The following is a 27,827-nucleotide window of genomic DNA, read 5'->3' as shown; positions in this document are numbered from 1 at the left end:
GGACAAGGCGGCCGGCGAAGGGGCGGGCAGCGGCGGCAGCAGCCGCAGCAGCAGCCGCGCCACCTCGGCCGGCTCGTCGCCGTCGGGCTCGTGGGCGGCCCGCGGGGCCGGGGGCCGGCGGCTGGAAGGGGGGAGCCACAGCAGCCCCGGCTCGGTGGCCGCCAGCCCGTGCGGGGCGGCCGGCCGGAGGCGGGAGCCGGCCCTCGAGGGCGTGCTCAGCAAGTACACCAACCTCCTCCAGGGCTGGCAGAATAGGTAAGCGAGGGGCCGGGGGCCGAGGCCCGGGGCGGCCGGCCGCCTCCCTGGCCGTCCCGGGGCCGGCGAGGAGCGTGCATGTGCGCGCAGGGCATGCATGCTTGCAGCCTCCCCGCACCGGGAGGGGTGGCCGCACGAGCCCCTGCGCCTCCGTGCCCTAGCCGAAGTTTGGGGCTGCAGAAAGCTGCTGCTTGCTTCCCCCCGCTAGCAGCTCCCCTCCGGCGGGCGACCCAGCTCGGAAAATCACTTGCACGTTGCTTAAAAAAAGGGTAAGAAGTGCCCCTTAAAAAGAAGTCTCTTTCATTCCTCCCTTCCTGAAACCCAGCTCTACAAAGTCATTTCCACTTTGAAAAAAAAGGGGGGGGCTTAAACAGCGAGCGACGTGTCTTTTTAAGGTCCCTTGCTCTTCCATCCACCCCCGCTTCCCAAACTGTTGGGAGTAACCAGGTAGAGACTAGTGGAAGGGAATCCCCGTTGGTCCCAGGCTACGGCAAGGTGCAGCCCGGCCTCCTGGAGCTCTAGTTGGGGACGCCAAGGAAGGATTGACCAGTGTCCCGACTGCCGTCTGCCGAGACTAACCAGCCTTTTAAACTTGGCTTTGAAAACGCCCCAGATTCCCCAAGAATTGCTAATACCGTTTAAAGGAAACCTCTGCTCTTCTGGAGGGCCACAGGGTGTGGTTTTGCCGGTGCCGGTCTTCGGATTTCCAGAGGCCTCGCAGGTCGGAAAGAACTTGGCATCTCCAGTAGGGGCCCACCTTTTGGGGGTGGGCTGGAAGCAGGGTCTCCTCCCCTCCTTTGCAGTTGGTCACTAGTTATGGTGTGTGCCCTGGTTGGGTGGCTGGGAAGATGGAAACCCAGGAAATTTTCCGGACGGATGCTGGGTTAGCTCTCAGTTGCTGGAAGAATCTTGTGATTGGGAAAAGAGACCTAAGTTGTACTTTCGCTTTTGAATCCTTCTTTTGCTATTTCTGGCTGCCAGCCTTTCCCCTCTCTCCCCCCCAGCTTTTCCTCTGTTTCTCAGCAAAATAAAGAACAGGTGGAGTGGGTGAGTAGGCGATGCAGACCGCTCCAGAAAACCTGGACTGTTTGAAAGGTTCTCTCAGATTTCAGCTGGGAGACACTTACTCTCAGTATTAATGTTACTACCATGGGGCGTTTGGTTCAGCTTTGAGTGAGTGTATCTGGGATTGCCTTCTTCCTCGCCACCAAAGCATCTAATTCATATGCAAAGTGTATTAAAAGACTTTTATAATCACCTGGGAGGGGGAGGATTTGATAGGAATTGGAATTGAGGCAGGCTTTGGGATCAAATCTGAAATCCCCTCTGGTGTTTGTATGGTGGGGGGAGGAGAAATGGGCAGGGATTGGGAAGGGGTGAAGAAGTCTTATCTCAGGTTAGGGACAGGCCAGATATGCACAGGTTAGCCAGCGTTGCCTGGTACCCGAGGCACCTGCTGGAGCCCTGCCTCTGTGTGTGTGTGTGTGTGTGTGTGTCCGTCCTTGTGTCCTTGTTTCTATCTGTCTCCTGTTTATTTTGTGAGGCTGAGATTCGCCAAGTCTGTGCAGGTGGCTGTGGTTAGTGCCTCCCATAGGGGTTTATGTGTGTTCCCCCAGATCCTTCTGCCCTGACCTCTGCAGGGGTGGTGAGTGACCCTGGGCAGGCTGCCCTTCATCAGGGCTCTCCTCCTGCCTGGATGTTTCCAGCGTGGAGGTGGAAGGAGCGGGATCCAGGATTGGGCTAAGGAAGGAGGAAGCTGGCTTGCTCTGAGAATTCTGAGACCCAGGAGCTGAGTTTGGCCCAATGCCATCGCCCCCAGTGGGCACGCAGGTGTTCGCTGAACTATCTTGCCAAAAGAAATAACTAAGGGAGCTTAGAATTGAAGGGTCATAGGGGGGACTTGAGGGGTCATCTGTTAGATTGTAAGCTCACTTCGGGGTTCTCTGTATATACCTAGCACTGGCACATAGTAGGCACTTATTAATAAATACTTGTTCACTGAAGTAGTCCAATCCTCTCATTTTTCACATAGGGAAAACTCGGGTCTTGAGAGATGAACGATTTGTCTAAGGTCACACAGCAGATAGTAAGAGGCAGAGCTGGGATTGAATCCAGGCCTGCAGAATCTGGGGTTCTCTCTCATCTCAAAGGTGCTCTCTGCAGATAGGGACAGATGGCTCCAAGATGAACCTGGAATGTGTTGTAGATGGAGACAGTGTGGTACAATGAAGGTTCAGATAATAATAAAAGTGGCTAACATTTATTGGCACTTACTATGTGCCAGGCACTGATCTGAGTGCTTTGTAATTATTATCTCATTTCATCCTTACAACAGCCTTGGGAGGTAGGTGCTGTTATCTGCATTTTACAAATGAGGAAAGTGAGGCAAACAGATTTGCCCAGGGTAATACAGCTAGTGTCTCAGGCTGGATTTGAACTCAAGTCTTCCTGACTTCAGGCCCACTGTGCCTCAAATCCTGCCTCTGCTGCTTACTACCGGTGTGATCCTCCTGGGCCTCAGTTTCCTCATCTGTAAAATGGGGAGAAGAGAGCAGCCTACATGCTCTCCCGGAGGACCCTTCCAGCTCTGCAGCTGTGGTCTTGTTACAAAGATTATAAGGCCCTGGAGGGTGGGTACTTGTCATTCATCTTTGTATTCCCAGCATGCACTTTGCTTGTGGGACATATTTGTTGAAATGCATTGATAATTCTCTGCCAGTTTATTAAATAACAAATGAGGTCATAGCTAAGAAGACCAATGGTTTCCCTAATGTCCACCCACAGGTGCTTCCCAGGTGGGGATCGCTGCCCTTCATGTTCTGATTGGCGCCGCAAGCAGCCTTTCCAGAACGTTATTTCTGTCCATTGTAGCTTCCGTAGAAATGTTTGTTATAGGCATGGCACCTGCATGTGCAATGCCTGTCCTCCAGCTGATGAATTCTGAGAACTGAGGTTTATCTTTCAATGCCTGTTTTGTCTCAGTAAAATGGGGCCACTTTTGGGGGGGAGGTTAGGGGAAGGCAGATTGCAAGTGGAAGTGTATTTTTCTAGAAAAACTTCCTTCAGTTTTGGGCATCGTTATGGTAAAACACCTGTGGTACTGTACGGATTGCTTTAGGAAGTAATTAGAGAAGACTGGGGCCGAGTTAACCGGTGTTATCTGCCAGAATTCCCAATCCCGGGCCCAGGGTAGCCGTGGGGGCTGGGCCTTTCTATAGTCTGGATACATTTCAAGGTCCTACCTTGTGCCAGGTGCTGGTTGAGGCTGAGAGGGATGTAGGGCAGCAGATGGGACCCGATTCCTGCCCTCGAGGGTGTCTGCCAGGACAGAGAAGAAAGGTAGGTCCATTGCCTTAGGACTTGGGTTCAACTGCCTGTAAGTAAATTAGTTAACCATCTTGGGCCTCTATTTCTTCATTCATAAATTGATGGGTTTGGCTGATGGTATCTAATTTCCCTTTCTCCTCCATATCCACGATCCTGAGTTTTAGCATCATTCAAAGATGCATGGTTCTTTTGGCATCCGTAGCACATGCCGATTGGTCTGTGAATGAATAAATATGTCTGGCTTAGAGAGCTTTAGTGACCTGTCCATGGTCACTCAGCTAGCGAGTATCGGAGGCAGGATCTGAACCCAGATCTTCCTGACTCCCAGGCTAGCCCTCTCTCGATGGCACCACATTGTCACTCGCCCTTTACCTTATAAGATTTTAATTTGAAGGGAGGCCTTGCTTTCTTCTTTGCAAGGATGGCCCAGACTTTTACGTCAGTATCTCAGGGACTTTTTAGGTAAGTTTTCTTTAAAAGTGAGAAGATGGCGATTCCCTTTGAAGAAAGTTTCATCTCTTAAGATAAATATTGCATGTTGTTCCAGGTAATAGAGCAGAGAAGAAATCTGTGTCCTGCTCGGGGTTTTTTTTCACACCTTAGCTTCTAAGTTTGATTTATATGCTTTGTTCCCTCCTCTTTCCTTGAATTGAAATTGCTTAAACTAGAAGGGATTTGGAAACCCTGTAGTCCAGGGATGGGGAACCTAGGTCCTCAATGTGGCCTCGAGGCCTCAGGTTCCCCACCCCTGCTCTAGTCTCTGAAAGGAAGCTTGGGAGAGTGGAAGGAACATTGGACCTCTTGTGGAGTCAAGTTAGTAAGCATTTATTAAACTCCTGCTGTTTATGTGCCAGGCACTGTGCTGAACACTGGGACACAAAGAAAGGCAAAAAGGACAGCCCTGCCCTCTAGGCTCTTCCGTTCAAATGGGAGAGACACCTAAGTCCATAACTGGGTATGATACAGACTAGCTGGGACACCTGGTGAGAGGGGAGGTGTCAGCAGCTGGGGGGACCTGGAAAGGCCCGCTGGAGGAAGTGGGAATTGAACAGGGAACCGAAGGGGCTGAGCATTTCAGGTGTGGGGGACAGCCAGGGCGAGGCCCAGAGATCAAGAGTGTGGAGGAGAGTATGGTGTCTGGAGTCTGGCTTTAGCTTCTTTTGGTATCTCCAAAGCTTAGTGCAGTGCCTGGTACATAGTAGGAGCTTAATAAATGTTTATATTGATTGATGTGAGAAGACTGCAAAGGTTCTAGGGAGGAGGCCAGGTGATGGAGGTCTTAACGTGGGAAAGCAAGTTTATGGTTGATCCTGAGTGGTGGGGAGCCCCTGAAGCTTACTGAATGGGGGGGATCACGTGGGCAGCTGAGTGGAAGGTGGATTGCCTTAGGAGAGACCTGGGTACCAATCTGGCCTCTTACACTTAACGTGCTTTTTCACTTGTTAACTGGGGATAATACAACCTATGTTGGGCTTATTATATATAATTATATGGTCTATGTAATTGGGCTTATTATACGTAATAACTCCACGGAGTTGTTGTTGGCCCAAATGAGATAATGTATGTAAAGTGCTTTACAAACGTTAAATTACCATTTAAATGTCAGTAGTTTCCCCTAGGATCTGGGTTTTGCGTCTCAGTTCTGTTCCTTATTCTGTTCCTGTGTGACCCTGGACAAGCTATTTGCCTTCTCTGGCCCTCATTTTCCTAGCGTGTGATGGAATGGTTAGACTCAATCAGGCGTGGGGAACCCGGGACCTCGAGGCCAGATGTGGCCCTCTAGGTCCTCGGGGCAGCCTTTTGACTGAGCCCAAGTTTTACAGAACAAATCCTTTATTAAGGGGCTTTGTTCTTTGAAGTTTGGTTCTGGCACAGGGCTGCGTTTGAGGACCTAGAGGGCCGCATGTGGCTGCAGGTTCCCCAGCCCTGGACTAGATGGTCCCCAGGGTCTCAGCCCCAAATCCTGTCATGGGATAGGAAAAGTAATATGTCAAGGGCTGGAGGGGACCTCTCAGACCATCAATGCATTTTTCAGATAAGGAGACTGAGGCCCAGAAATTGGCAGTGACTTGTCCATGGTCACACAGGGCAGAGCTGGGATTCTGGATCCGGCTTCTCTGACTAAATCCTACCCTGTTGATAATGAGGTCCAGGGAAGTGGGGCAGCCAGAGCTGGGGGTTAGGGGTAGTGGTTGTAGAAAAACACGGGTTAGCGGCTCGTTTAAAAGGCCTGCCTAGGTGCTGAATGACCGGGCGGACCCTAGAACCGGGGTCCTGTGACCCCCCAGCCCCCTTTGCTTCTCAGGCTCTCTTGTCTGGCTCTTGACCCTTGGAGGCCTTCTCTTTGGTTAGTGCTTGGTTCAGCTGAGACACCCTTGGGGCATTCAGGTAACAGCTGAACTGAAGAGGAATTGAATTTTCCAGCTGAACCCTTCCTGTAGCCAGAACCCTGAAGATGACAATTTCTGGGAAGGTTCCCATGGACGGTGCATGGTGGGTCTCTAGCCTCTGTGGAAGGTTGATACTGTCTCATTGTTGGGTTTTTCCAGGTAATCTCCTGCCTTCTAAAAGCAGAGGGCCTGGAGGCAGCTAGGTGGTGCAGTGGCTAGAGCACCGACCCTAAAGTCAGGAGGACCTGAGTTCAAATTTAGCCTTAGACCAAACACTTGGAAACCTACTAGCTGTGTGACCCTGGGCAAGTCACTTAACTGCAATTGCCTAAAAAAAATAATAATAATAAAAGCAGAGGGGCTGTGCAGTCATTTTTTTGATAGTTACTTTGAAATTTAATTCCATTTTGAGCATGTCAGTCGGTAACCTTTGTGTCTTAGCTTGCAGGACCAGGTGGCTGGGGGTCCGGCTGTCCTATGTTCTGGTTAGACCACGTCTGCAGCTCTCATGAACATCTGAGGAGGATGGCTTGGCTAGGGGTGGGCTTGGAGCAACAGATGGAAATGATACAGAGGTAGATTTAGGCTGGAGGCACGGAGAACTTCCCAACACTTAGTGTGTCCAAAAGTAAAACTGGGTGGTCTGAGGAGGCTCTGGGCTTTCCCTCGTCCGGTCGGATGCAGAGGGAATTTTTGTTCCAGGTGTGAATTGGATAAGGTGACATCTGAGGGCCCTTCCAGCTCTGAGATTCTGTGCGAGAGAGTGGAAAGAACCTTGAGATATTAAAAAAAGCCCCGATCGGAAGCTGCTAGTCTGCAATGAGTTTGAGGTGTTGTTTCTGGGTGTTTTGTTGTGGAAGGATATCATCCCTCAGTAAAACTCTCCGTGTAAACTAGCTGGCTCTCTTGACATTAAATATTACAGACTAGTTGCTTTTTACCTTGTTTCTTAAGCCTTTGACCCATCTGAACCCACAACTCCTTCCTCCCTGAGAATGAAGCCGATCTCGAGGTCCTAGGGATCCCAACCCAGCCGTGGCTTTCCATTTTCCCACTTCTTCACCGTGGACTCCCGTGCATAGACTTTCAAGAAAGATCATCAAGTCAGACCTGCTGATTTAACAGATGAGGAAAGTGAGGCCCATGGAGGTGAGGGGCTTTGCCCAAGGTCACAAAGGTAGGAAGCCTCTGAGGTAGGATTCGAACCTGGGTCCTTTCATTCCCATTCCATCCCTCTTTCTACTCTGCTAAGACAACTCTCATCTTTTATTCCCTTTACCTTGTGGATTTCTGCTACAGGACTGGGTTTTCTGTGCTGGAAACGCTTCCTACTCCAGCAGTCCCTGATGTGAGCCTTGGAAAGGTTCCCCATCACCCTTTCCTTTTTCCCCCATCTACCCTGAAACTGTCGCCATGGTAACAGCCACCTTTCTGTAGGAGAACTTGGGTTGCTAGGCTGATTCTTGAATGGGATCAGCGTGCTCCTCTGGGTGTACCAGCCAAGGGCCCTTGGAGTGGGCGAGGAGGGTAGCTGAAAGTTGATTTTACTGAGATGCGAATTTTAACCATATACGGTGCTCTTCCTGACTGGGAGGTATTCAAGAGTAGGCTGAGCCCCCACCTGTCTAAGCTGCTTCAGGGATTCTTGTATTAGGTAGGAGATGGGAGTCCAGACCTTTTTACACTCTTAAGATTCCTTGATTCTTTGTTTTAATCTCTTTGGAGGATTTGGGAGTTACCCCAAATACTTCTCAGTCACCCATTGGGGTTTTTGCCATATTTTCTAATGACTAAAATTCCAATTTCAAGGTTTATCTAACATTACAGCCCAAGAATTGGCTTCAGCGATCCAAGGGCATGTTTCTATATGGACATGTTGTCTTGTTTGATAGAATGTAAACTCACAGAGGGCAGGGATGTTTTTTTTTGATCCTGTATTGTACCCTTGGTGCTTAGCACACTTTAGGCCAGGGCTTCTTACCTGGGGTCCATCAGCTTTTTTTTTTGAAAATTTTTATATTGTTTTTTTCCGTCAGTTACATGTAAAGACAAGTTTTGACATTTGTTTTTTAAAATTTTGAGTTCCAATTTTGCTCCATCTTTCCCTCCCTGTTCTCCTTCTTTGAGAAGGCAGGCAATTATATATATATATATATATATTACACATGTGCAGTCATGCAAAACATATTTCCATATTAGCTATGTTGTGGGGGGGGAAAATACAGACAAGAAAAATAAAAAAACTCACAAGAAAAATAAAGTGAAAAATAGTATGTTTTGACCTGCATTCAGACTTTATCAATTCTTTCTCTGGAGGTGCATAACATTTTTCATTATGAGTCCTTTGAAATTGCATGAACTTTAAAAAAATATTTTGGTAAATGCTTCAATATAATTGATTTCCTTTTATGCATTTAAAACCATTCTGAGAAGGCCTTGCTCCCCGTAGGGACCAACCTGCTAGAAAGTCTGACACCAAAAACATGAACTTTTTTTGTAGATGCTTAATCAATACCTTCTAATTGATTGATTGGTCTTCTGGAGATCTGACCTTAGTAAATATGTTTGGAGTCTCTTTCTTGGCCTTTATTTCTCATCCCCATCCCCATCCCCAGGTAGTGGGGACACTTAAAAATGTAAGGAATTCCTTTGAAATCAATTCTTAATCATATTTTATTTGTTTTATCCCAATTTATATCCCTTATAACAGTGAAAAACATTTAAGCTAAATCAGCCCACACAGTGTTTGCTGCATTCTGTATCTGCAGCCCCCACCTCTCTACTGAGAGGAGGGAAGTGTATTTCATCATCAGTTTTCTTGGACTTGTATCATTATAATTAATCAGAGTTTGGCTGCCTCTTTAAGGCTGCTTCTCTTTATGTCATTAGTGGGCATTGTGGATGATGGCCTCCTGGTTCTGCTTGCTTCTCTCTGCATCATTTCATACAAGTCTTCCTGTGTTTCTCTGAATTCCTCATATTTTTGTTTCTTATAATGCAATAATATTCCATGACCGCTTTTTGTTAAACCTTTCCCTTATCATTGGGCACCCACTTTCTTTCCAGTTTTTTCCTTGGCCACATATTAAGAGGGAGTTAATTTCTTTGATCCGTGGCCTGGGGCCATGATGAAGTCATGCTCTGGATCCTACACAGAGGAGTCAGAAAAGAAAAATTAAATGCCAGCAGACATCCCCTGGAAGGGGACAACAGGATGATTTTCTTGGGAGTTTGAGTTCTCATAATGACCCACTTGGACCCACTGGCTCTGGCCTGATATGGATTGGGACCAAAAACTGAGTGTGAAAAATTTTAAAATGGCAACCTTCCCCTGCCCTCATCAATTTGATTTTTGATAACCCAGATGATGCAGAACTTCACTTGGTCGGAATCCAGAAAGGAAATGCTTTGGTTCTACTTTGATGATGATGATGATGATGATGATGAGGAGGAGGAGGAGGAGGAGGAGGAGGAGGAGGAGACGGACACGGCTTGGCCAGCAGACCTTGTAGCCAGGGCATTCTGGGTTCAAGTCTTGTCTCTGACAGACACTGGCAGCACCACCCAGGGCAAGTCCGTTAACCTGTCGGTGCCCCAGCCAACTGTCTAACACTATTTAGGAGCAGAGTTGTTGCTGATATGAATCAGTAGAATTAGGAGAGTTTCTTCAGTGGGAGCTCTCCAGGTCAATGAAGTTTGGGGGTCCAGATCAAAGTAGCAAAAACAACTCCAGTCAAGACGCATTGCCCCTTCTCTGGTCTTTTGGAAGAAAATTTAAAATGTCCATAAAAATAAAAAAAACTTTATATGCTTTCTCAGGATGCCTATCTAGCACGAAACAATGAGACAAAGATACTATGGGAGGGGGTTCCGGGGTTCTGTTGTATTAGGGAGAAGGCCTGTGGATTCACCACCTGTCCGTGGGGTCAGCCCTGCTAAAGTGGCAAGGGTGGTGATTTTGCTCAGGCCAAGAAAATCAAGGCACACCACTCTCTTGGTGTGTCGCTTGTACGTCGATAAGTGTTGGAATGGGAACAGGAAGCTTTGTTTGCCTAGAATGTAAGTGCGTCCTCCTCATTGGTCCTTGGGGCTGAAAGGGTCCTTGGAAGGCATCTCTTTGACCCCCTCACTTCACCAAGGAGGAAGCTGAAGGAAGCTGGCTAGGGTCATCCAGTTGTAAGGGCAGAGCCTGGATTCACCCTTGAGTTTCCTGGCTCCACTCCTGCTCTTTCCACCACTCGGCCACCTCCGTCCTCCAATTTAGCAATGTCTGTATTTGAGTTCCCACCCTGTTGCAGAAATCCTTAAGAACACCAGCTCCATTCTGAACTCAGGCAGCCCAGGAGCACAGCCTGTTCGGCCTGGCTGGTCCAGCGGCCGATTGTGAAGGAGGAGGATGGCCGCGAAGCCCATTTTTACATGGCCTCGTTGCAAAGGTGAACAAGAAGCCGTCATGGGTAACTTTGACATTGGTTAGGTTTCCTCTGCATTGACCTGAGCCAATGTGTTTTTTATTAGTCTGACTAATGTGCTTCTCTTCAGTTTTATGGGAAATCTGCAGGTGATACCTTCGTACAAAGTGTTCTGTAACATTATACAGTCGCTCGCTTTCAAGGCGAATTTTCTGTAAGTGGAAATTTTTTCTGTCAAGTGTCAGACTGTGTGATTCCAGGGAGCCCCATGAAATGCCGGGAAGCGGTATTAAAAACTGACGTACTCTGTTCTCCTGAATTGTCGACAGATGGCCGGCTGGTTTGACCAAACGGACACCTGATAATCAACATGTGTTTCAGGAAACTGATAGGTGTGTAATGCCAGGGGACGGGCGACCTCATCTCGCCTACTGAATCGCATGGCGGCGTGCAGTGCAGTGTGGTCCTCGAACCAAAAACTCGGGCTGAATCTGCCCCTTTATCTTTTATAATTTGGTCCTTCCAAAGGCCGGGGCTGACTGCTTAGAAATCTTCAGTGGCAGCCTCTCACCTGGAGGATGATACCCTGACTCCTCGGCCTGGCATCGAAAGCTCTCAGAAATCTGGCAGCGATGCTCCTTTCCAGATGTATTTCATCTCCTCAAGTCACACTAACTACATTTTCCCAAGCTCTGAGCTGAAGCCGGATCGCACATCTCACGTGGTGTTAATCTAGGACTGGTTATATTTTGAAGCCAAATGACTTCCTATTTCCTAGACTTTTTTTTTAGAGTATTCTTAGTTAGAGTCTAGTCTCTGCAGATAAGTTGGCCAGAGTTTTGGGCCCTCAAGTGTTAACTTTGAAATGGGGCCTTGTGGCCCTGGGCTGGTCACTTGATCTCTTGGGGTAGCAGGCAGACCTCTAAGATGGTAGATTACAGAGCAGGTGTGAACTGTACAGATAGAGGAGAATTCCTTCTACCCTCTGTTCACCTTACCTGGGGATTTCCTGTGCCTGTTGGAAGTTCCTCAAGATACAAAGAGAAAAACAAACAGTCCCTGCCCTCAAAGAGCTTACATTCAGTTTTGGTCTTTGTATTTCTGGCAGCTGGTATTGTGCTGGTTGGTTGGTTAATTAGAATATAGTGTGGAGGGAGATGGCTTTAATAATGTGGGGAAAGAGGTCAGAGAAGGGAATGCTTCCCTGGGAGACAAGGATTTTGAGAGAGAGTGCACCCTAGGCATAGGGAACCGCTTATGCAAATGTATGGAGGTGGGAGATAGAGTTTGCATTCCATGAATGGTTAATAGCCCAGTTTGGATGGAAGGTGTAGGGTGGCAGGGGTGATAGTTTATGGAATGTATGGAAGGTTTATTGGGAGCCAGATTTTGGAGAGCGGTAAATTCTAGGCAAAGGAGTTTTGTGTTTTATTCAATAGGCAGTGGGGAGCCAGCGAAGATTTTTTGAGCAGGGGAGTGGCATGGTCAGACCTGTGCCATAGGAAAATATTTTGGCATCTGTGTGGAGGTATCTGATTGGAGAGGGGAGAGATTGGAAGCTGCTGCATGAGTCTAGGCATGAGGTGATTGATGGAAGGTAGTGGCCGCATGAGCTGGGAGAGATTGGGGGGGAGGGGCTCGCCAAGACTTGGCTTTGATTGACTGTGGGGTGTGGGGTGGGAAGAATTGAAGATGAATTTATGGTTAGGAATCTGCATGTTGGGGAAGAAGGTGGTGCCCTCCAAAAGAGGGAGACTGCAGGTGTTGAGGTCCTTGGCCAACTCCCTCGTTCCTTCTCTTCACTCAAAATACCTTGTGTTTACTCTCCTTCTCCTGGACCTTCTTTTGGGCACATAGGGTCTTCTTCTCCCCCTCCCGTTCCCATCCCAGGATACCCACCTCCTGGCCTTGTCTTGCATAGCACACCCCATCCCCTGACTCTAGGCATCTTCCCTGGCTGGCTGCCATGTTTGGGATGCTCCCCTGCCTCCTGGCTCTTCTGGCTTCCAGCTCAAATCCCGCCTTCTGAGGAAGCCTTCCCTGCTCCCCCTTCACGCTGGTGCCTTCCCCCGAGGTTCCGGCCGGTTTCCTCTGAATCTGTTGGGTTCCAACATAATGGTTTACTTTTCTCTCCCCTAGTAGACTCTGACCTCCTTGAGGGCAGGGCATTTCCCCCCTCCCCTCTCTTTGAATACCCAGCATTTAACATAGACCTTGGCACATAGTAAGTACTTTATAAATGCCTGTTGACTTCTATCCCAGCATCTAACATAGTGCCTTGAACATAGTAGGCATTTAATGGTTTATTCAGTTTTTGGAATGACCTTTGGTTTCTGTTTATCCAAGAAACCATTACTTTTAAAAAAAAAATTAGCTCAGAGCTCTAAATTGGTAAAAAAAAAAAATGAAAATTTCTGTAGAGACATTTAAACTCCTCTGTCCTGTAATTACAGCAACAATAATAGCTGGCATTTTACAGAGTGTTTTAAAGTTTGCAAAGTGCTTTATACGTGCTATTGGTTCTTATAACAACCCTGTGAGGTGGGTGCTATCATTAGTCCTGTTGTATATAGATGAGGAAACCGAGGCAGACGGGTTACCTAAATTGCTCAGCTAGGTAAGCGGCTCCGGTCTTCCTGCCCCCCCCCCCCCCATAGAGCCCAGGGCTCTGTCCACTGGCAACCTGACCATCCACCGGAGTGGCCTCTGGACCGAGGAGTTGGTTGAGTTTATATTCTTTTGTTACTGTTCCATTCTGTCAGTCATGTCTGGCTCTTTGTGACCCCATTTTGGGGTTTTCTTGGCAATGATATTGGAGTGCTTTGCCATTTCCTTCTCCAGCTCATTTTACAGATGAGGAAACTGAGGCAAACAGGGTTAGGTGACTTGCCCAGGGTCACACAGCTAGTAAGTGTCTGAGGGCCTTTGCTACTGACCAATTATTGGACCTTCTATAGAGCAGCAGAAGCTCACTCAACGTAGTCCCCTCTGCATTCAAAGTCAGGGACGATACCTGTTCTTAGGCTTGCCAGGCTGAGGTTATTAGCTGATAAATGAGAAGCCTTGGAAACTTGGGGGAATTATAGTGTGCTCTCTAAAATGGACTTTGGTGATATAGTGTAATATAAGAAGCTTTTGAAGGGCTCTCTGAGTGAAGAGGAAGTGACGGTAGCCTTCCCAAAATACCTTTGACCGCCGGGCCGCTCTGGAAATTGAGGCCCCTTGTGTCCTTCAGAGCAGCCCTCCCAAACCTGAGATGCCTTCATCGATTAAGACCTTCCGCCCTGAGCCTTGGCCTCAAGGTCAAGTGGGCAGATTTTTTTTTTTTTCCCAGGAGGATGACAATTTAGGAAGAATTGCTTAGAGCAACAGCTGTAACCCAGCTTCTTCCTTGGGCAGAAATTCTCACCTCTGACTGTTAGAGCCTGTTGTCCTCTGCCTTTCCATGTTTTGTTTCCCGTTTCCTTTTCCAGATTTTAATAGGGCCCTCCCCCGTTTTTCCTCTTTCCCCTTCCCCCACTCCTTACCTTCTCCCCTCACCCCACTCTTACCCGCAGCACTGAACCATCCCTTGTTTACAAGGAAAAAATGATGTTTTGACCGTGATCTCGTTGGTAACATTTTGTACCTGTTGCCCCCCCACTTCTCTGAAGACAGGAGGGAGCTATTTGTCAATCTATAAATCTGTGATTCTCTGATCTTGTTTTAAATGTATGAAGTTAATCTGTAACTCCTAGGTATAGACCAGGGCCTCCAGGCCTAGTCTGGAACACCCCTCGTGTAGAACAAGGAATCTCAGAGGCAATCTCGCCTACCCCCTTAATTTAATTTATTTTTTCTTAATTTTTATTGGTATCTATTATACCTCTTACCTCCCCTTCTATACCTGATAAACCATCTCCTGTAAGAAAGAATAAGAAAAAGAGAGGAAAAACAAACATATTCCTCAAAACCGATACAGTCAACCTCTGCACTTACTTGTCCAGGCCCCAACACACACTTGGCTGGTTGGGTTCCTGGAGAAGCACGGGCTACATCCATCTCCTTAGGGATCCAGGGGTTTGGCCAGTGCATTCATTTTACAGCTGAGGAAACTGAGGCCCAGGGACATTTGGTGACCCTGTCACTTAAGGTAGTAAGCACAAAAGGTGGGATTTTAACCCGGTTTCTCAGACTTGAGATCCGGAGTTCTTTTTTCTGGAACACAGTGGTCTCTGGTACCACAACAGTCTGGGGAGAAACGTGTGCCTTAGAACCGAGAAGCAGCGGCAGCTGGGCATGGGGGCGAGGGTCTTGGATGGGGCAGTCGGGAAGACCTGGCTTAGCTGTGTGATCCTGGCCAGACGCTTCCTTTCTAGGCCTGAAATTCCTCATTTGTAAAACAGGACTGTGGATATTTGTGCTGTCTACTTTGTAGGGCTGTTGGGAGACTCAGATGATGTAAAATTCACAAAGTATGTACTTTGCAAAATCTGGAGGGCTTCCTAAGGACCAGTCATCATCTGTCCTGGTTAGGCCTCAGTTTACCACTTAGGCAACCTATTCAAAGGAACTGGTTCACAATTCCTTTGAAGATCAGTTTTCTCAATAACATTTCAGCCTTCACTGATCACTGAAGTAATAACTGCAGCTTTCCTTTTGTTCTGTTGGGGAAGGCTTAAGAGCCTTACTAGTGCGTTTTATTTTTAAAAATTAGAAACCTTTTATGGACGGATCAATGGGCAAGGGTCTTGTCAAGGTCTCAGACAGTCTGAGAGTTTAGACTCGTACGTTGGCCTTACTTTACGGAGCATTAGAGTTGAGGAAATCTAATGAAAAATGGTGTGTTAAGTGAATATCGATTCCTATTTTCATCTAGCTTTCGATTGCAATTTCGGTGAGATCTTCCCAGAAAAATCCCAGAGTTCTTTGGCCCCTTATGCAAAAAAAATGCTTGTGTGCCCTAATGGTGGAGGGTGGTGGTGGGCTTCCCCTCCTTGGAGGTCTCTGGGCAGAGGCTGATGGGGATTCCTCATGGGTATAAGTTGGACTAGATCAGGAATTCTGACTGTCTCAATGACAACTAAAAAACGATTCTTCTCAGAATGATTTTAAATGAAAAAAAAATACGAGATTACAAATGAAACAAATTATTCTCGATATATATGTATAACTATGTAAATATGTATGTAAAATCCAAGTTTGTGTACCCCTAGTTAAGAGTCTTAGACTTGATGATCACTGGATCCCTTCCAACTGTCAAATTCTGTGAGGGAGGCTTTGATCTAACCATTGGGGAAATTCTTTAGCATTTTGTTCTTGCCTGGCTGGCCCTGTGAGGAGTTCGTTGACTGGGCTGTGAGCTGTAAGGTTTGCAAAGTCTTTGCAATGTGTTATTTCATTTGATTTTCTTGTTGGGCCTTGTGGCCGACGCGCTATTATGATCCTCATTTTTTTTTAAATTTTTAGGCAATTTGGGGTTAAGTGACTTGCCTAGGGTCACACAGCTAGTAAGTGTCAAGTGTTTGGTCAGAGACTGGATTTGAACTCAGGTCCTCCTGACTTCAGGGCCTGTGCTCTGTCCACTGCGCCACCTAGCTGCCCCTTATGATCCTCATTTTAAGGATAATAGCAGCGCCTGAGGTTTAGATCTTAAGTGACTTGCCTAGGGTCTCACAACTAAGGTGGACCATCTCCTGGAGAATAGGGGTGGTTTTATTCTTTGTAACCCTAGTGCCTCACACATACAGTAGTTGGTTAATAAATGCACTTGATTGATTATAGATTAAGAGCTGGAAAGGGATTTTAGAGGTCATCTAGTCCAATCCTCTCATTTTACAGAGGAGGAAACTGGTGTGGGTGGATATATGCCTACTACTTGACTTTGAGCCCCCACTGGTGTGCTTCCCATTTTATTTACACAGTCTTGACAGTGACTCCATTGACTCTTAAATATATACTAAAGAAAAAGAAAAAGCAAGAAAAATAACATAACATTTACTCAGAAGGCAAAAGCAGAAATAATAAAAACATAACAGGCCACCCATAAGCTTTCATCATACTCTTTCATTGGTATGTTTAGAAATAGGGTGACTGGCAAAGCCCAGGGTCTTCAGGTAATAGATGCTTAATAAATGTTTATTGATTGATTCCCCGCCTAAGCAGGAATCCCCTCAGCTTTAACTGAACTATAGGTAATGAGGAAAAATGGGAAATACAGTAGGTACCTAGCTTTCTTCAAGGGGAAAAAAAAAAGATGGTGGAAAAGAGACGTTGGACTATATAATTTCTCAACTTGTTTCTGGTGGTAGTGTTGTTTCAGGTTGTGTGTGTGTGTGTGTGTGTGTGTGTGTGTGTCTTGTGCACAGAATGACTTGTTTAGGAGGAAGCAGTATATGACTGACTGATAGCATTCCTGAGATTTTCATAAGTTGCTTGTTGGTAAGTTTGGAAGGACCCGCTCTTTGCAGAACAGAGCAGCATGAGTATTGTGCCCTGCTCTCCGTGGGCTGGTATGTAGCTAAAATGAGGGGTTTGGCTAGCCTCGGTCCAAATCGTTTCTAATCCCTGTTATTTAGTTGTCGTTGAGACAGTCACATGTCTGTAATTGGCTGTGTGAGTCAAAAGTCGTGGCTTTTAGTATCATTCCTATCTCTGTCTCCTGTGGTAGGAGTGAGGCTGACTTCAGCGTCAGCTGCTGCTAACCTCAGGTGAGACTAGGGCTTGGGGGAAAGTCACGATTTCTGGGTAGCCAGATACTCCAGAGTTATTAAAAACAGGAAAGAAGAGTTTGTTGTAAAAGTAGCTCTCCAAGGCAGCTGCGCGTTAGGGTCCTCTAGCTGTCTTGTGGAAGAGCAGATCAGTAGAAGACGCTGAAGGCCTGGGTTCTAATTGTGTGACCCAGGCTGAGCTACTTCACTGCTTGGCCCAGTTTTTCCATCCACGTCACGGGGCTGTTGATGGGATAACGTGAAATGGAAGTGTTTATAATACCTCAAAGGTTCTGTATCAATGGGAGACGGCATCATCATTAAGCTTTCCTTTTGGGCGTACGTGCAGATGGATGGTGGCTGCCAGGCTGGACCTTAGGAAGACCTGGGTTTCCGTTCAGCCTCGGACGCTTGCTCCCCGCGGTGAGACGGTGAACCTTTCTCGGTCTCTGTAAAAATAAGGGAGCCAGTCTGGAAAGTTTCTGAGGCTGTTCCTGATTCTAGGCGTGTTTCTAAAGGCATTGTGACAACATGACAATAATAATAGGTAGCATTTATGTAGTGCTTTGCAAAGTGCTTCGTGTATATTATTTTGGTTGGTCCTCACAAATAACTCGGAGGTAGGTGTTATTTTACAGATGAGGAAACTGAGGCAGAGGTTGGGGCTTGCTCAGGGTTCTACAGCTAGTAAGTATCTGAGACGGGATTTGAACTTGGCTCCTCCTGTCTCCAAGCCTAGTTGACCTCTAGGATTAGACTTGGAGTCTGAATCCTGTCTCTGATGGCTTATTGACTGTGTGACCCTGGATGAGTCACTGATCCTTTCTAGAAGGCTTTGGTTTTCTCATTTGTCAAGTGGGCGTGATAATAGCACCTACTTCTCAAAGCTGTGAGACAATATATGTAATGTACTCAGAAAACTTTAATGCACTATCTAAACGTAAGCTCTTGTTATTATTCCTGAAGCTCTCGGCAATATACTGGTTTCATTTACCCAGTGAAGTAGAGATTCAGCATCCAGTCCCTTAGCTCCCTGTGAATTTGTAAGAGTAATTTTACAGTTGAATAAATTAGACTTTAGGAAGGGATTTTTTCTTTTATTATTAACTGATGATAAGCTCTCTTTGCTTTATAGAGAGACCATGATTTAAGTAGGGCTGACCTTTGAGATGTCTTTGAACCGTCCCCGGGATAGCACAGCTACAGGGCGAATCTTGGCATTCATACTGCCTCCTTGGGGCGGAGGGTTTTGCCAAGAGAAATTAGAATGGAGGGATGCTAATGCCAACCCTAAATAAGGATGTGTGTGTGTGTGTGTGAGATACTGCTCTTCTTGGGGCTTCTTCTGGAGTTCTGAAAAATTATGGAAAAATATGGAAAAGGGACATAAACAAAGGCTTCAGAATGAAAAGACCTAAACCAACCTGCAGACTGTTGTGCGTCTTAGATTTCCACCATCTGTCTGTTGCTCTGAGACTTATCAAAGGTCAGGTTTATTTGGGGCTTCTATGAGTAATGAAGCCAAACTGAGGAGGCGGAGAAAGCTCACCCCAAAGTCCTGGGTCCTGATCTGTATTAAAAGATGGCACTGGGGGGCAGTGAGGTGGCACAGTGGATATAGCACTGGCCCTGAAGTCAGGGGGACCCGAGTTCAAATCTGGTCTCAGACCGGATACTTGACACTTACTAGCTGTGTGACCCTGGGTAAGTCACTCAACCTCAATTGCCTTGCCCCCCCCCCCCAAAGTAGAAGATGGCACTGGGAGAGCTTATCTCTAAATGTATTCATTTCCTCTAATATGTAGGAAAAGGCTTGGGTTGTAAGAGATTTCACTGGTAAAATTACTTTGGTTTTGAGTACAGACGATACTGAATAATCTCTTATCCACCCTCTCTAGCCATCCTTTTGGTCATGGGACTGCTGGTCACAGCTTGTTATGTTGGTGTGAGCTCTAGAACAGTTCTAGCCATCGTCATCATTGAATTCCTCCCCATGTGGCGTGGCACCTTCTCTGTCACTTTGAGCCTTAACAGAGTTCCACAGGGGCTCCTGTGCAGTTTGGCCACTTGCCCGGGGTCACGGAGCTGGTAACTAAGGCAGGATGAGGTGGGCCAGCTCTCAGGCACCAGGTCCTGCTGTCTCTCTCATTCCCCGTTCCCTTACTGGTCACTATACCTTTTGAAGCAGGAAATTACCTGAAGACAACATTAGGAAACAATTAGCTGCTCTATTTTGGGCAGAGAGAGACGGGGGCGCCAGCAGACGTCTAGATAAGTGAAGTCTCCTGTCACGCCTCCATTACAGCTGGATTGCCTATTTCCTGAGCGTCTTGTCTGTTTCTTGTTCCTTCATTGCACTCTGATGAAATGTCACGTCTTGTTTCCTACTTTGTTGATCCTCACCCGGACGCTCTCCACTGCTGTCCTGGTTCCTGGATTTCGTTGTTTGTGAATGCTTTCTTAATTCATCATGCCACTCTCCTCCCATTCCCCTCCGCCCTGAGGTTTGACACGTCCTGGTTTGGTTTCTTTTTTTGTTTGTTTTTTTGAACAAGATAGAAACCCTTTCAGAGCCATATTCTACTCTCAGGGCTCATCCTTTTAAGCCTTGGTGTTAACCTGTGAAGCCAGATCTGTTTCTGCCTTAGCATCATGGCTCAATTTTGCTAGTTTCTTGTACTTTGTGCATTTGAATCCTGATTTTCAAGACCTTGGATTTTATTTTTGCCTCCTTTCTTGGACGTTGTCTTCTGTGAACTTCTGGGCCTCTCGCTCCCAATCTTCTCTCATTGTGAGTACTCTCTGTACTGTCTAGCTTGGAGAATAGACAGGCAGTTTTCACCTTTTAAATTTAGAGCCCTTTGCATTAGATTGCAAGATTCTAGAAAAAATATGTGTGTATACACACATATGTACACACATGAATACATATAAATAAATAAAAATTTTAAAAACTAGCCTTTGTTAGGTGAGCTTCTCTGGTCAGCCACCCATCATTGCCATAGTTTAAGTCATGGTCCAGAAAACCAAATCCTGTTTTCAGACGCTGTTTACTCCTCCAGTCTTCCGCTTTCTTCTAAAACCCTCACTTTTACTCTCTGGCAAGGGTGATGAAAACACCTTCGTTAATCAAGCTGTCTAAACCTTTATTCAAGTCAGTGGTAATAATAAGAACTAGTATATATTTATGTATGTATATATATATATATATATACCCCCCCACATATATGCACCCACACATACACTCACACATATACAGACACACACCCACACAGATACACACACACAGACATTCACACACATATATATGTATATATGTGTATATATCTCTTTACAGTTTGTAGAGTACTTTACAAATATCTCATTTGCTCCTTCAAAAAACCCCAAACCCTGGGAGGTGGGTACTGTTCCTGTCTCCACTTTCTAGATGAGGCTTAAGTGATTTGCCCTAGCAAACATCGGAGGCAGTACTAGAACTCGGATCTCCCTGACACTAGCTCCAGAGTTCTGTGTGCTGGGCCAGCAGGCTGTTTATGCTTTGGACACACTAGAGCCCTCCTCCATACACTGAGCCACTAATGACTGCTCCGGGGCTGGTCATTCATTCAGCAGTCTCTTATTAGGCGCCTACTGTGTGCTGGGCTCTGGAGAAGCAGAGAGAGGAACGAAAGGACAATGCCTGCTCTGTAGCTTATATTCTGAACGTGCACGGGGGAAGACGATGTGTTTGTAAGATAGATACCTAGGGATTTCCAGGGGAAGGGTTTGTGCACAGGTGCATTACATTGTCAGAGGACTATGGACTGTTACCTGTTATTGCATCTGTTGAGGAGTATTGATCTGCGTGTTGAAGGATGGTAGGTATACCAGGTATGGGGATGGCTTGTGTAAAGGCAACTGAGAGAAGAGGAAGAACATAAGCACTTATTAAGCACCTACTAAGTGCCAGGCTCTGGGCTAAGCACTTTATGTTTGACAGAGATTGGAAGGTCTTAATGGCCAGCGGCTGGCACGTACAGAGTGTGAATGGAAGGCCGGTGTAATAAGGTCGGGACCACTTTAGATGCCAGAGAGGGCCATAGGGAGCTCTGGAATTTCTTGACTAGGAGAGTAGCACGATGAGAGACGGGCTTTAGGGAGATCACGTGTGGGGATGCATTCTAGAAGGGAAGGAACTGGACCCAGGGAGACAATTAGGAGGCTAATAGTTTAGGGAGGAGGCGACAAGAGCCTGACCTGGAGGGTGGCAGTGTGGGTGGAGCCAGGGACGAATGCCTTTTGGCCCAGACCCTCGCCTCCAGTGGCCTCTGGGGGTGGCCGGGCTTCAGACATGCTCTCCCGTTTTATGAAAGAGTGATTGGCATTTGTGCTGGCATGGCATTAAATCTGCAAATTAATCTGGGTACTATGGACATTTTTTCACTCTAATTTTCAGCTAAACCAGCCTTCCAATTGTTCAGGTCTTTATTTCTGTCAAAATTGTTTTCTAGTTGTTTTGCATTGATCCCTTGTGATTCTGGGTAGACCACTGCCCACCCCCTGATACTTTGTTATTATCATAAGTGGTATTTCTCTATTGATTTCTCTTATTGATCTATAAAAAAATGCAGATTCTTTTTGTGAGTTTATCCTATATCCTGCCAAAGGATAGAGGTAATCCATTTGTCTCTAGAGTTTTCTAAATATAACATGTCATTTGCAAATAGATTTTTAACCTGTTCTTTGCTAAAACCTATTTTCTCTCTCTCCTAACTTCTCTTTCTTTTTCTCCTTTTCTTCCCTTCTTTTTCTCCTTCCTCCCTCCCTCCCTCCTTTTTTTCTCTTTCCTTCCTTCCTCTTTTTTCTTTCTTTCCATTGTTTTTGTTATTAATCTTATTGATTATACTACTAGTTTTTCTAATGCCACAAGAATGCCTGCATCATTGGTATGAAAGTTAACTTGGTGGGATTGATTGTTTTTTTTAAATTAATTTTGTAACTTTTAAAAGATGGGAGAATTCACAATTAAATTTGCTAAATTGGATTTATCTCCTACCATTTTACATTATTTCCTTAATCAGCACTCACCCCCTCCACTTATTCTAATCTTCTTTCATTTAACAACCACTCCTCCAAGATAAACTCTTATTAGTTTTCCTAATCTCTTTTCTTTCTTCCCCTCCCCTCCCCGTCCCCACACTTTAGTCCCCTTGTTAAAGACAGGAATTTTATTCTGGGATTGTTTCACTCCCTCCTTTCTCGGACCTATTTCTCTTGTTTTTGTTTAATTTTATTATTCTGTTGACTTTTTTCCACCTAAGGTATCTGAATCACTCAGTGAGTGCTTAATAGACTACTACAGTTATATAATATAAATCTAGAAAATAACTGTTGTTATTTTCTGAATTTATTTTTATGAATAGAGAAACAAATAGCTAATCACAGTTGTAAAATATCTAATCTTTTGTTATAATTAATTTTTCATCATGTTTTTCCAGGATGATTCCAAAGCTTTAAAATGCCTTTATCTCCCTTTTCCTCCTTTTCTTTCCTTTCCCCCACCTCCAAGTCTTCCCACTCACCCCTTGTGGATTTTGGAAAGGACCTACCTCTTTCTTGTTTGAACTCTGTTTCTTAAAGCCAGAAACAGGGCCTTTCCCCAAGAAATGATGGAAGTAATTTTGTTTTTTATATAATCACCTTTTGTTTTCTAAAATAAGCTTTGCTGGGAATTCATTCCGGGTTGTGGCCAGGGTTTCTCACTATTATCTACATTCCAGGCTTTTCTTTCATTTTTCATTCTTGTGGAAAAATCTTGGAAAACCTGAATTGATGTTTTTTGATAAATAGCAGTTTCCTTTTGGAAGCATTTTTTCCCCCTTTGATGATGTATTTGGGTGATTGGAATTTTGTGTTCTTTTGGGCACTCTGTAAATTTTTGGTAGTTCTGGTACCGCTGGGAAAAGCTTGTTCATTTCCTTGAAATACACCAGACAGGGTTTTTCTTCATTCTCCCCACAAACCCCTTCCAGTTGGCCCCATCCTTCTTTATTACTTCACAAATCTGTTTCCAGTTGACTTATTTTACGGTCTTGCTTTTCCATGGGATCTTTTATTTTGTCATCTTTCCAGGTATCCCTTGCTATGAGAAATTAGGGGGAGTAGACATCCTGCCCCACGAAGGAGAATTCATGGGGAGGAAATAAATATTTATTAAGCACCTACTATGTGCCAGGTACTGTGTGGAGAGCTTTACAGTTATTATCTTATTTGATCCTTCACAACAGCAACTCTGGGAAGTAGGTGCTATTGTGATTCCCAGTTTACAGTTGAAGAAACTGAGGCAGAGATTAAGTAACTTGCCCAGGGTCATGCATGCAGTTAATTAGTGTCCGATACTAGATTTGAACTCCGGTCTTCCTGACTCCCAAGTCCAGCACTCTGTCGTCTATACCACTTCTTTGCTTTTAGAGGCAGGTTTCAAACCCAGGATTTTCTGTTTCACAAGTTTAATGCTGGGCAGCACTGTCTCCATATATGATCTACTATGCTTAAGAAAAAAGTGAATCCACAAACTTGACAGATTAGAGGGGGTGATTACTAATACTTTTCACACAGATTCATGACTTTACATAAAATTACAGGAAACCTTCTGTATGCCAGCATGGAATCATTAAAAATGATTCACACACATTTCTAGAATATGTCTATCATGTCATTATTTGCTAGTCTTGAGGTCAAGGCCCCCAGGATAAATGATTTCTGCCCTCACTTCTTGAGCTGATACGTGGATGTTCAAAAGGGGTTTGGAAGGTGCCTGCTCCAGAGAGCCCCTGGTGGCCGAGATAGATGATGGTGTTCCTTTGTTGGGAGTGAAGCCTGGGTATTCTCCGCTGCTGGTGTTGCTGGCCGTGCTTGCGTTACTTGGTTAGTTTTAAGCGACCTGTACTAGTCTCTTGATTAAAATGTAGGGAAGGTGAGCTTGCTTTGGTCAAATGCTCTCAGGCCCAAATAATAGGAATCTGACATTTTATGTCCTTCCTAATAAAGTCCTGGCCTCATGCTTCATCCTTGGTGTCGAGGTGACTCTGGGCTTAAGTTAGAGATGTCTTGGGGGAAGTGTGTCAAGTGCAGTTCAGGATAGCGCTCTGGGCCTGGAATTAGGAAGACTTGAGTTCAAATCCTGCCTTAGACTGCTTACTCACTTGACAGCTTGCTCCCACCATCACCCACACCTGTAAATGGGTTCTCCAACCCTCTTCTCCATTTGTTCAGACCGGTCCTTTGCTTCCATGGTTATGCCCATGTTGTTTCTCCCATTAGAAGGGGAGCTCCTTGAGGGCCAGGACCATGTTTTTGCCTTTCTTTGTATCCCCAGAACTTAGCACAGTGCCTGGCATATGGTAAGTGCTTAATAAATGCCTGTTGAATGATTTTCAACATCCTACTAAGGTGCCAGGAAAGGGAGAATTCAATTCAATTCAGCAAACATTAAGCACTTACTGTGTTCCAGCCCTGCGTTCAGCCCTGGGGGTATAAAAAGCCACAAAAGATAATCCCTGTCCTCCAGGAGTTTACAATCTAATGGGGGGAACAGCATGGCAGAGAAGGGTATAAGCATTTATTAAGCACCTACTGTATGCTAGCATTGTGCTAAGTGCTTTACACTTCTTCTCTCATTTGATTCTTACAACCACCCTGGGAGCTGGGTGCTATTCTTATCCCCACTTTACGGTTGAGGAAACTGAGTCCAATAGAGGGTCACACCATAAGTGTTTGAGGTGGGATTTGAACCCAGGTCATGGAATCATGGAATTTCAGAGGGCATCTAGGCCAACCCATCCTCTCCGTGACAAGCCCACCCAGACGACAGTTTGATTTCAAGGGGGGGGTCCCACCACCTTCTGAGGCCCCCATTCCACTTTTGGTCATCTCAGAGGCTTTTCTTTGGAATCAAGCCCTGAACTACCTCTTTGTAATCTGCCCTCCCCCATTAGTACCTGAGGACAGCCTTGGGGTTCCCCCTCCCCCAAGGTCTGTCCTATCTCAAGATCATCTCCCGCCACCCACGTTCCTTCCACCCCTCCTCACGGGGTAAGGAGGCCCCTCAGCCTCCTGGCTGCGGTCTGTGGCATCGAGGGATGAGTGATTGGCCTGGAAAGAGTTTGGGACCGCTGGGCCAGGGGCTCTGAAGAACCCATCAGAGGAGTTTATACCTCTGCACCTCACAGGAAATCATAGGAAACCTTCCTGTGTGCCAAGATGGGCTCAGGTAGAAACTTACACACACACACTTCAAGAGCAGGTCTGTCAGGCCACTGTTCCCTGGTCCTGGTGGCTGAGACGGAGCTCCTCGAGCCAGGAGTGCCTCGGTCCGGCCTGGGCTCTAGGAGGACGGACCCAGCCTCTCTGGACGATAGACTGGAGGTGAGAAGCAAGGAGACCAGTTAGGAGGTTGTGGCCGCAGTCAGCCGGCCAGCAAGCATCTCTGGCGCGCCAGGCCCCAGAACATGGTCCCTGCCCTTCAGGAGCTCCACTCTGGGTGTGTGTGTGTGTGTGTGTTTGTGTGACAGAGAGACAGACAGACAAACAGAAGGGGAGGGAGAGAGAGGAGAAAAGTGCTGAGGTCCTGTGGGTATGGGGCGGGGTGCCCAGGGGAGTGGGGGAAGGGCGGGGATGACAGCTGGGAGAGGACCTTTGGCTGCTGCTTGGAGGTGAGGGAGAGGGTCCACTGGGACATCGAGCCTGGCCTGTGGGTACGACTTCTCTCCCATCCCACCTGGGGCCTCTGGTTTCTCACTCAGTCTTTAGAAGCCCAAAGGTTCTTTGCAGAGAATTCAGACTGTTTCGTGGCCTCCTCGTCGGGCCCCTGGAGGGCACACGAGGAAACCAGCAGAGTAAAACAGGACGTTTTGTCCGATGTGCATCAGAGGCCCCGTGGGCACTGGGAGGAAGGTGTCCCCGATCCCGGCTTGGTGCTCGGTGGGGTGGCTAAGGAGGCTGGGAGGGGAGGCTGCCTGGTTACTTTAAAAGCCGATAATAAAATGAGTCTGTAGGAGTTGTTAGAAAAGCGGGCGGTTAGGGAATCCTCTTTGCTCAGAGACTCTCCTGGGGACTCAGCCATCACTAAGAACACAGGAACCTCGATGTAGGGGGCTAGTCCTGCAGGTAGTGAGTGCCCCAGGTGGAATTAGAACCCAGGACCTCCCACCCCAGAACCAATGCTTCTTCCATTCTGTCCTGATGTGTGAGGCTTGGCAAGCACCCACAGGCCGTATAAATGTCAGCTACCTCAACAACAACTGTAATAATATTCATAATGAATAATATCTTATCATGCTGCCCCTCCTGGGGATGCTTAAGGCCCCACCCTGGGCGGGAGCGTGAATGAGGAGGACTCTGTAGCTTTGGAGGTGGAGAGGACTTGGGGATATTCTAGTCCAACATCCTCATTTTACAGATGGGAAAACTGAGGCCCAGGGGAGGTAAAGAAGTGACTGGCCCAAGGCCCCATAGGCAGTAAGTGTCCAAGCTGGGATTTGAACCCTGGCCCTTTGCCCCTTCCGTGCGCCCACATCCTTGTTGACCCTTCTGTTCTGTGCTGCCCCCTTGCCTGACCACCTTCCCCGAAAGATCCGGTATTTCATTCTGGTTTCCTTTGTATTTTATTCTGTGCATTTAAAACCCTGATTCTGAGAAGTGGTTCTGTGGGGTGCCTGACCCCGTCCCTAGACCCTTCCGGACCCAGCCCCGGGTCCAAATGTCCTTGGCGTGTAACTCTGAGTCCCCTTCATGGGCTCAGTGACGGCTGGTCAGATACATTTACCTGTGCTGATCTTGTACGCTTTGATTACGTTGTTTGTATTCTCAATGGGGGGGACGGCTTTGGGCTTTTTTATCTGTGTGACTCTTTCCTGTCCGTGGCTCCCTGCCTTCTCCCTCCCCCTTCTTTTGAACCCTCCCCTCCTAAGAAAGAAAAACAGTTAAGGAAAGCCAACGGACAAAACAATCCTCTGCTCTCCCCCCTCCCCCCTCCCCGCAGGCATTCAGTGTTCCGATTCCTGTGCATTTTAATAGGCACCTTTGGGAGACAGGATGCCTTAAAAGGGGAACTCTGATGGTGGAGATTTCAGGCACTGTGACTGGCCCTTGTCGGGTAGAGCCTTGGTCAGGGTCCCCCAAATTGCCTTTGTAGACGCTTTGATGGCATGGAGGGCCTACTCAGCTCCAAAGTTAGCCCAGTGAGTGACCCGCCTTAGGTCTCAAATCTGACTTTAAAGTGAAAAAAGAGCTTCAGTCTGTTCAGGAGACCTCGTTTCTAGACCTTAATTAGCTGCTTGATTTGAGACTCACGCACACCATGTCGCCGGGCAGTTTGCTTGGCCATCAACAAGGAGTTTGACTAGATGACCTCAAAGGTCCCTTCCGACCCTGAAATCTTGGGATCTTTAGGTCCTGGCTCATGCTTCCTTGGAGAAGGAACCTGACGCTCACTGGGACATGGGAAACAGTGATCGGTCAGTTAGCTTGGGTCCTGCAGACGTCGGCCTCTCCACTTTCTTCCCGCACCCACAAATGGCTATTGGAGCTTGCCACACACCATTCTAAAGGGCTGGCACCCGGTCATCAGTTGCAGTCCTGGGAGCAGCCAGACGCCACCTTGTTGGGCTTAAGGTCAGACAACCTAGGCCAGAATGAGGCGGCAGGAGGCTGCCGATGGTGGCTTTCTCTTCCACTATTCCCTACTTATGTTTTTTGGGAACAGTCTTCCCTCC

General features: G+C 46.8%; 1 protein-coding gene across 1 annotated transcript in view; it reads left to right on the top strand.

Annotated features, from left to right (window-relative positions):
- LOC114050535 (oxysterol-binding protein-related protein 10-like) overlaps window positions 1–27,827 on the top strand; it is a 256,026-nt gene that overhangs the window by 543 nt on the left and 227,656 nt on the right. Inside the window, exon 2 of the mRNA XM_027872312.1 lies at window positions 8–255. Coding sequence (XP_027728113.1) covers window positions 8–255 — 248 coding nt within the window. The remainder of the gene's footprint in view (window positions 1–7; window positions 256–27,827) is intronic.

Source organism: Vombatus ursinus, unplaced genomic scaffold (genome assembly GCF_900497805.2).
Source record: "Vombatus ursinus unplaced genomic scaffold, bare-nosed wombat genome assembly UNPS02014799.1, whole genome shotgun sequence".
Taxonomy (NCBI): Eukaryota; Metazoa; Chordata; class Mammalia; order Diprotodontia; family Vombatidae; genus Vombatus; species Vombatus ursinus.
This window is presented reverse-complemented; position numbering and strand designations above follow the sequence as displayed.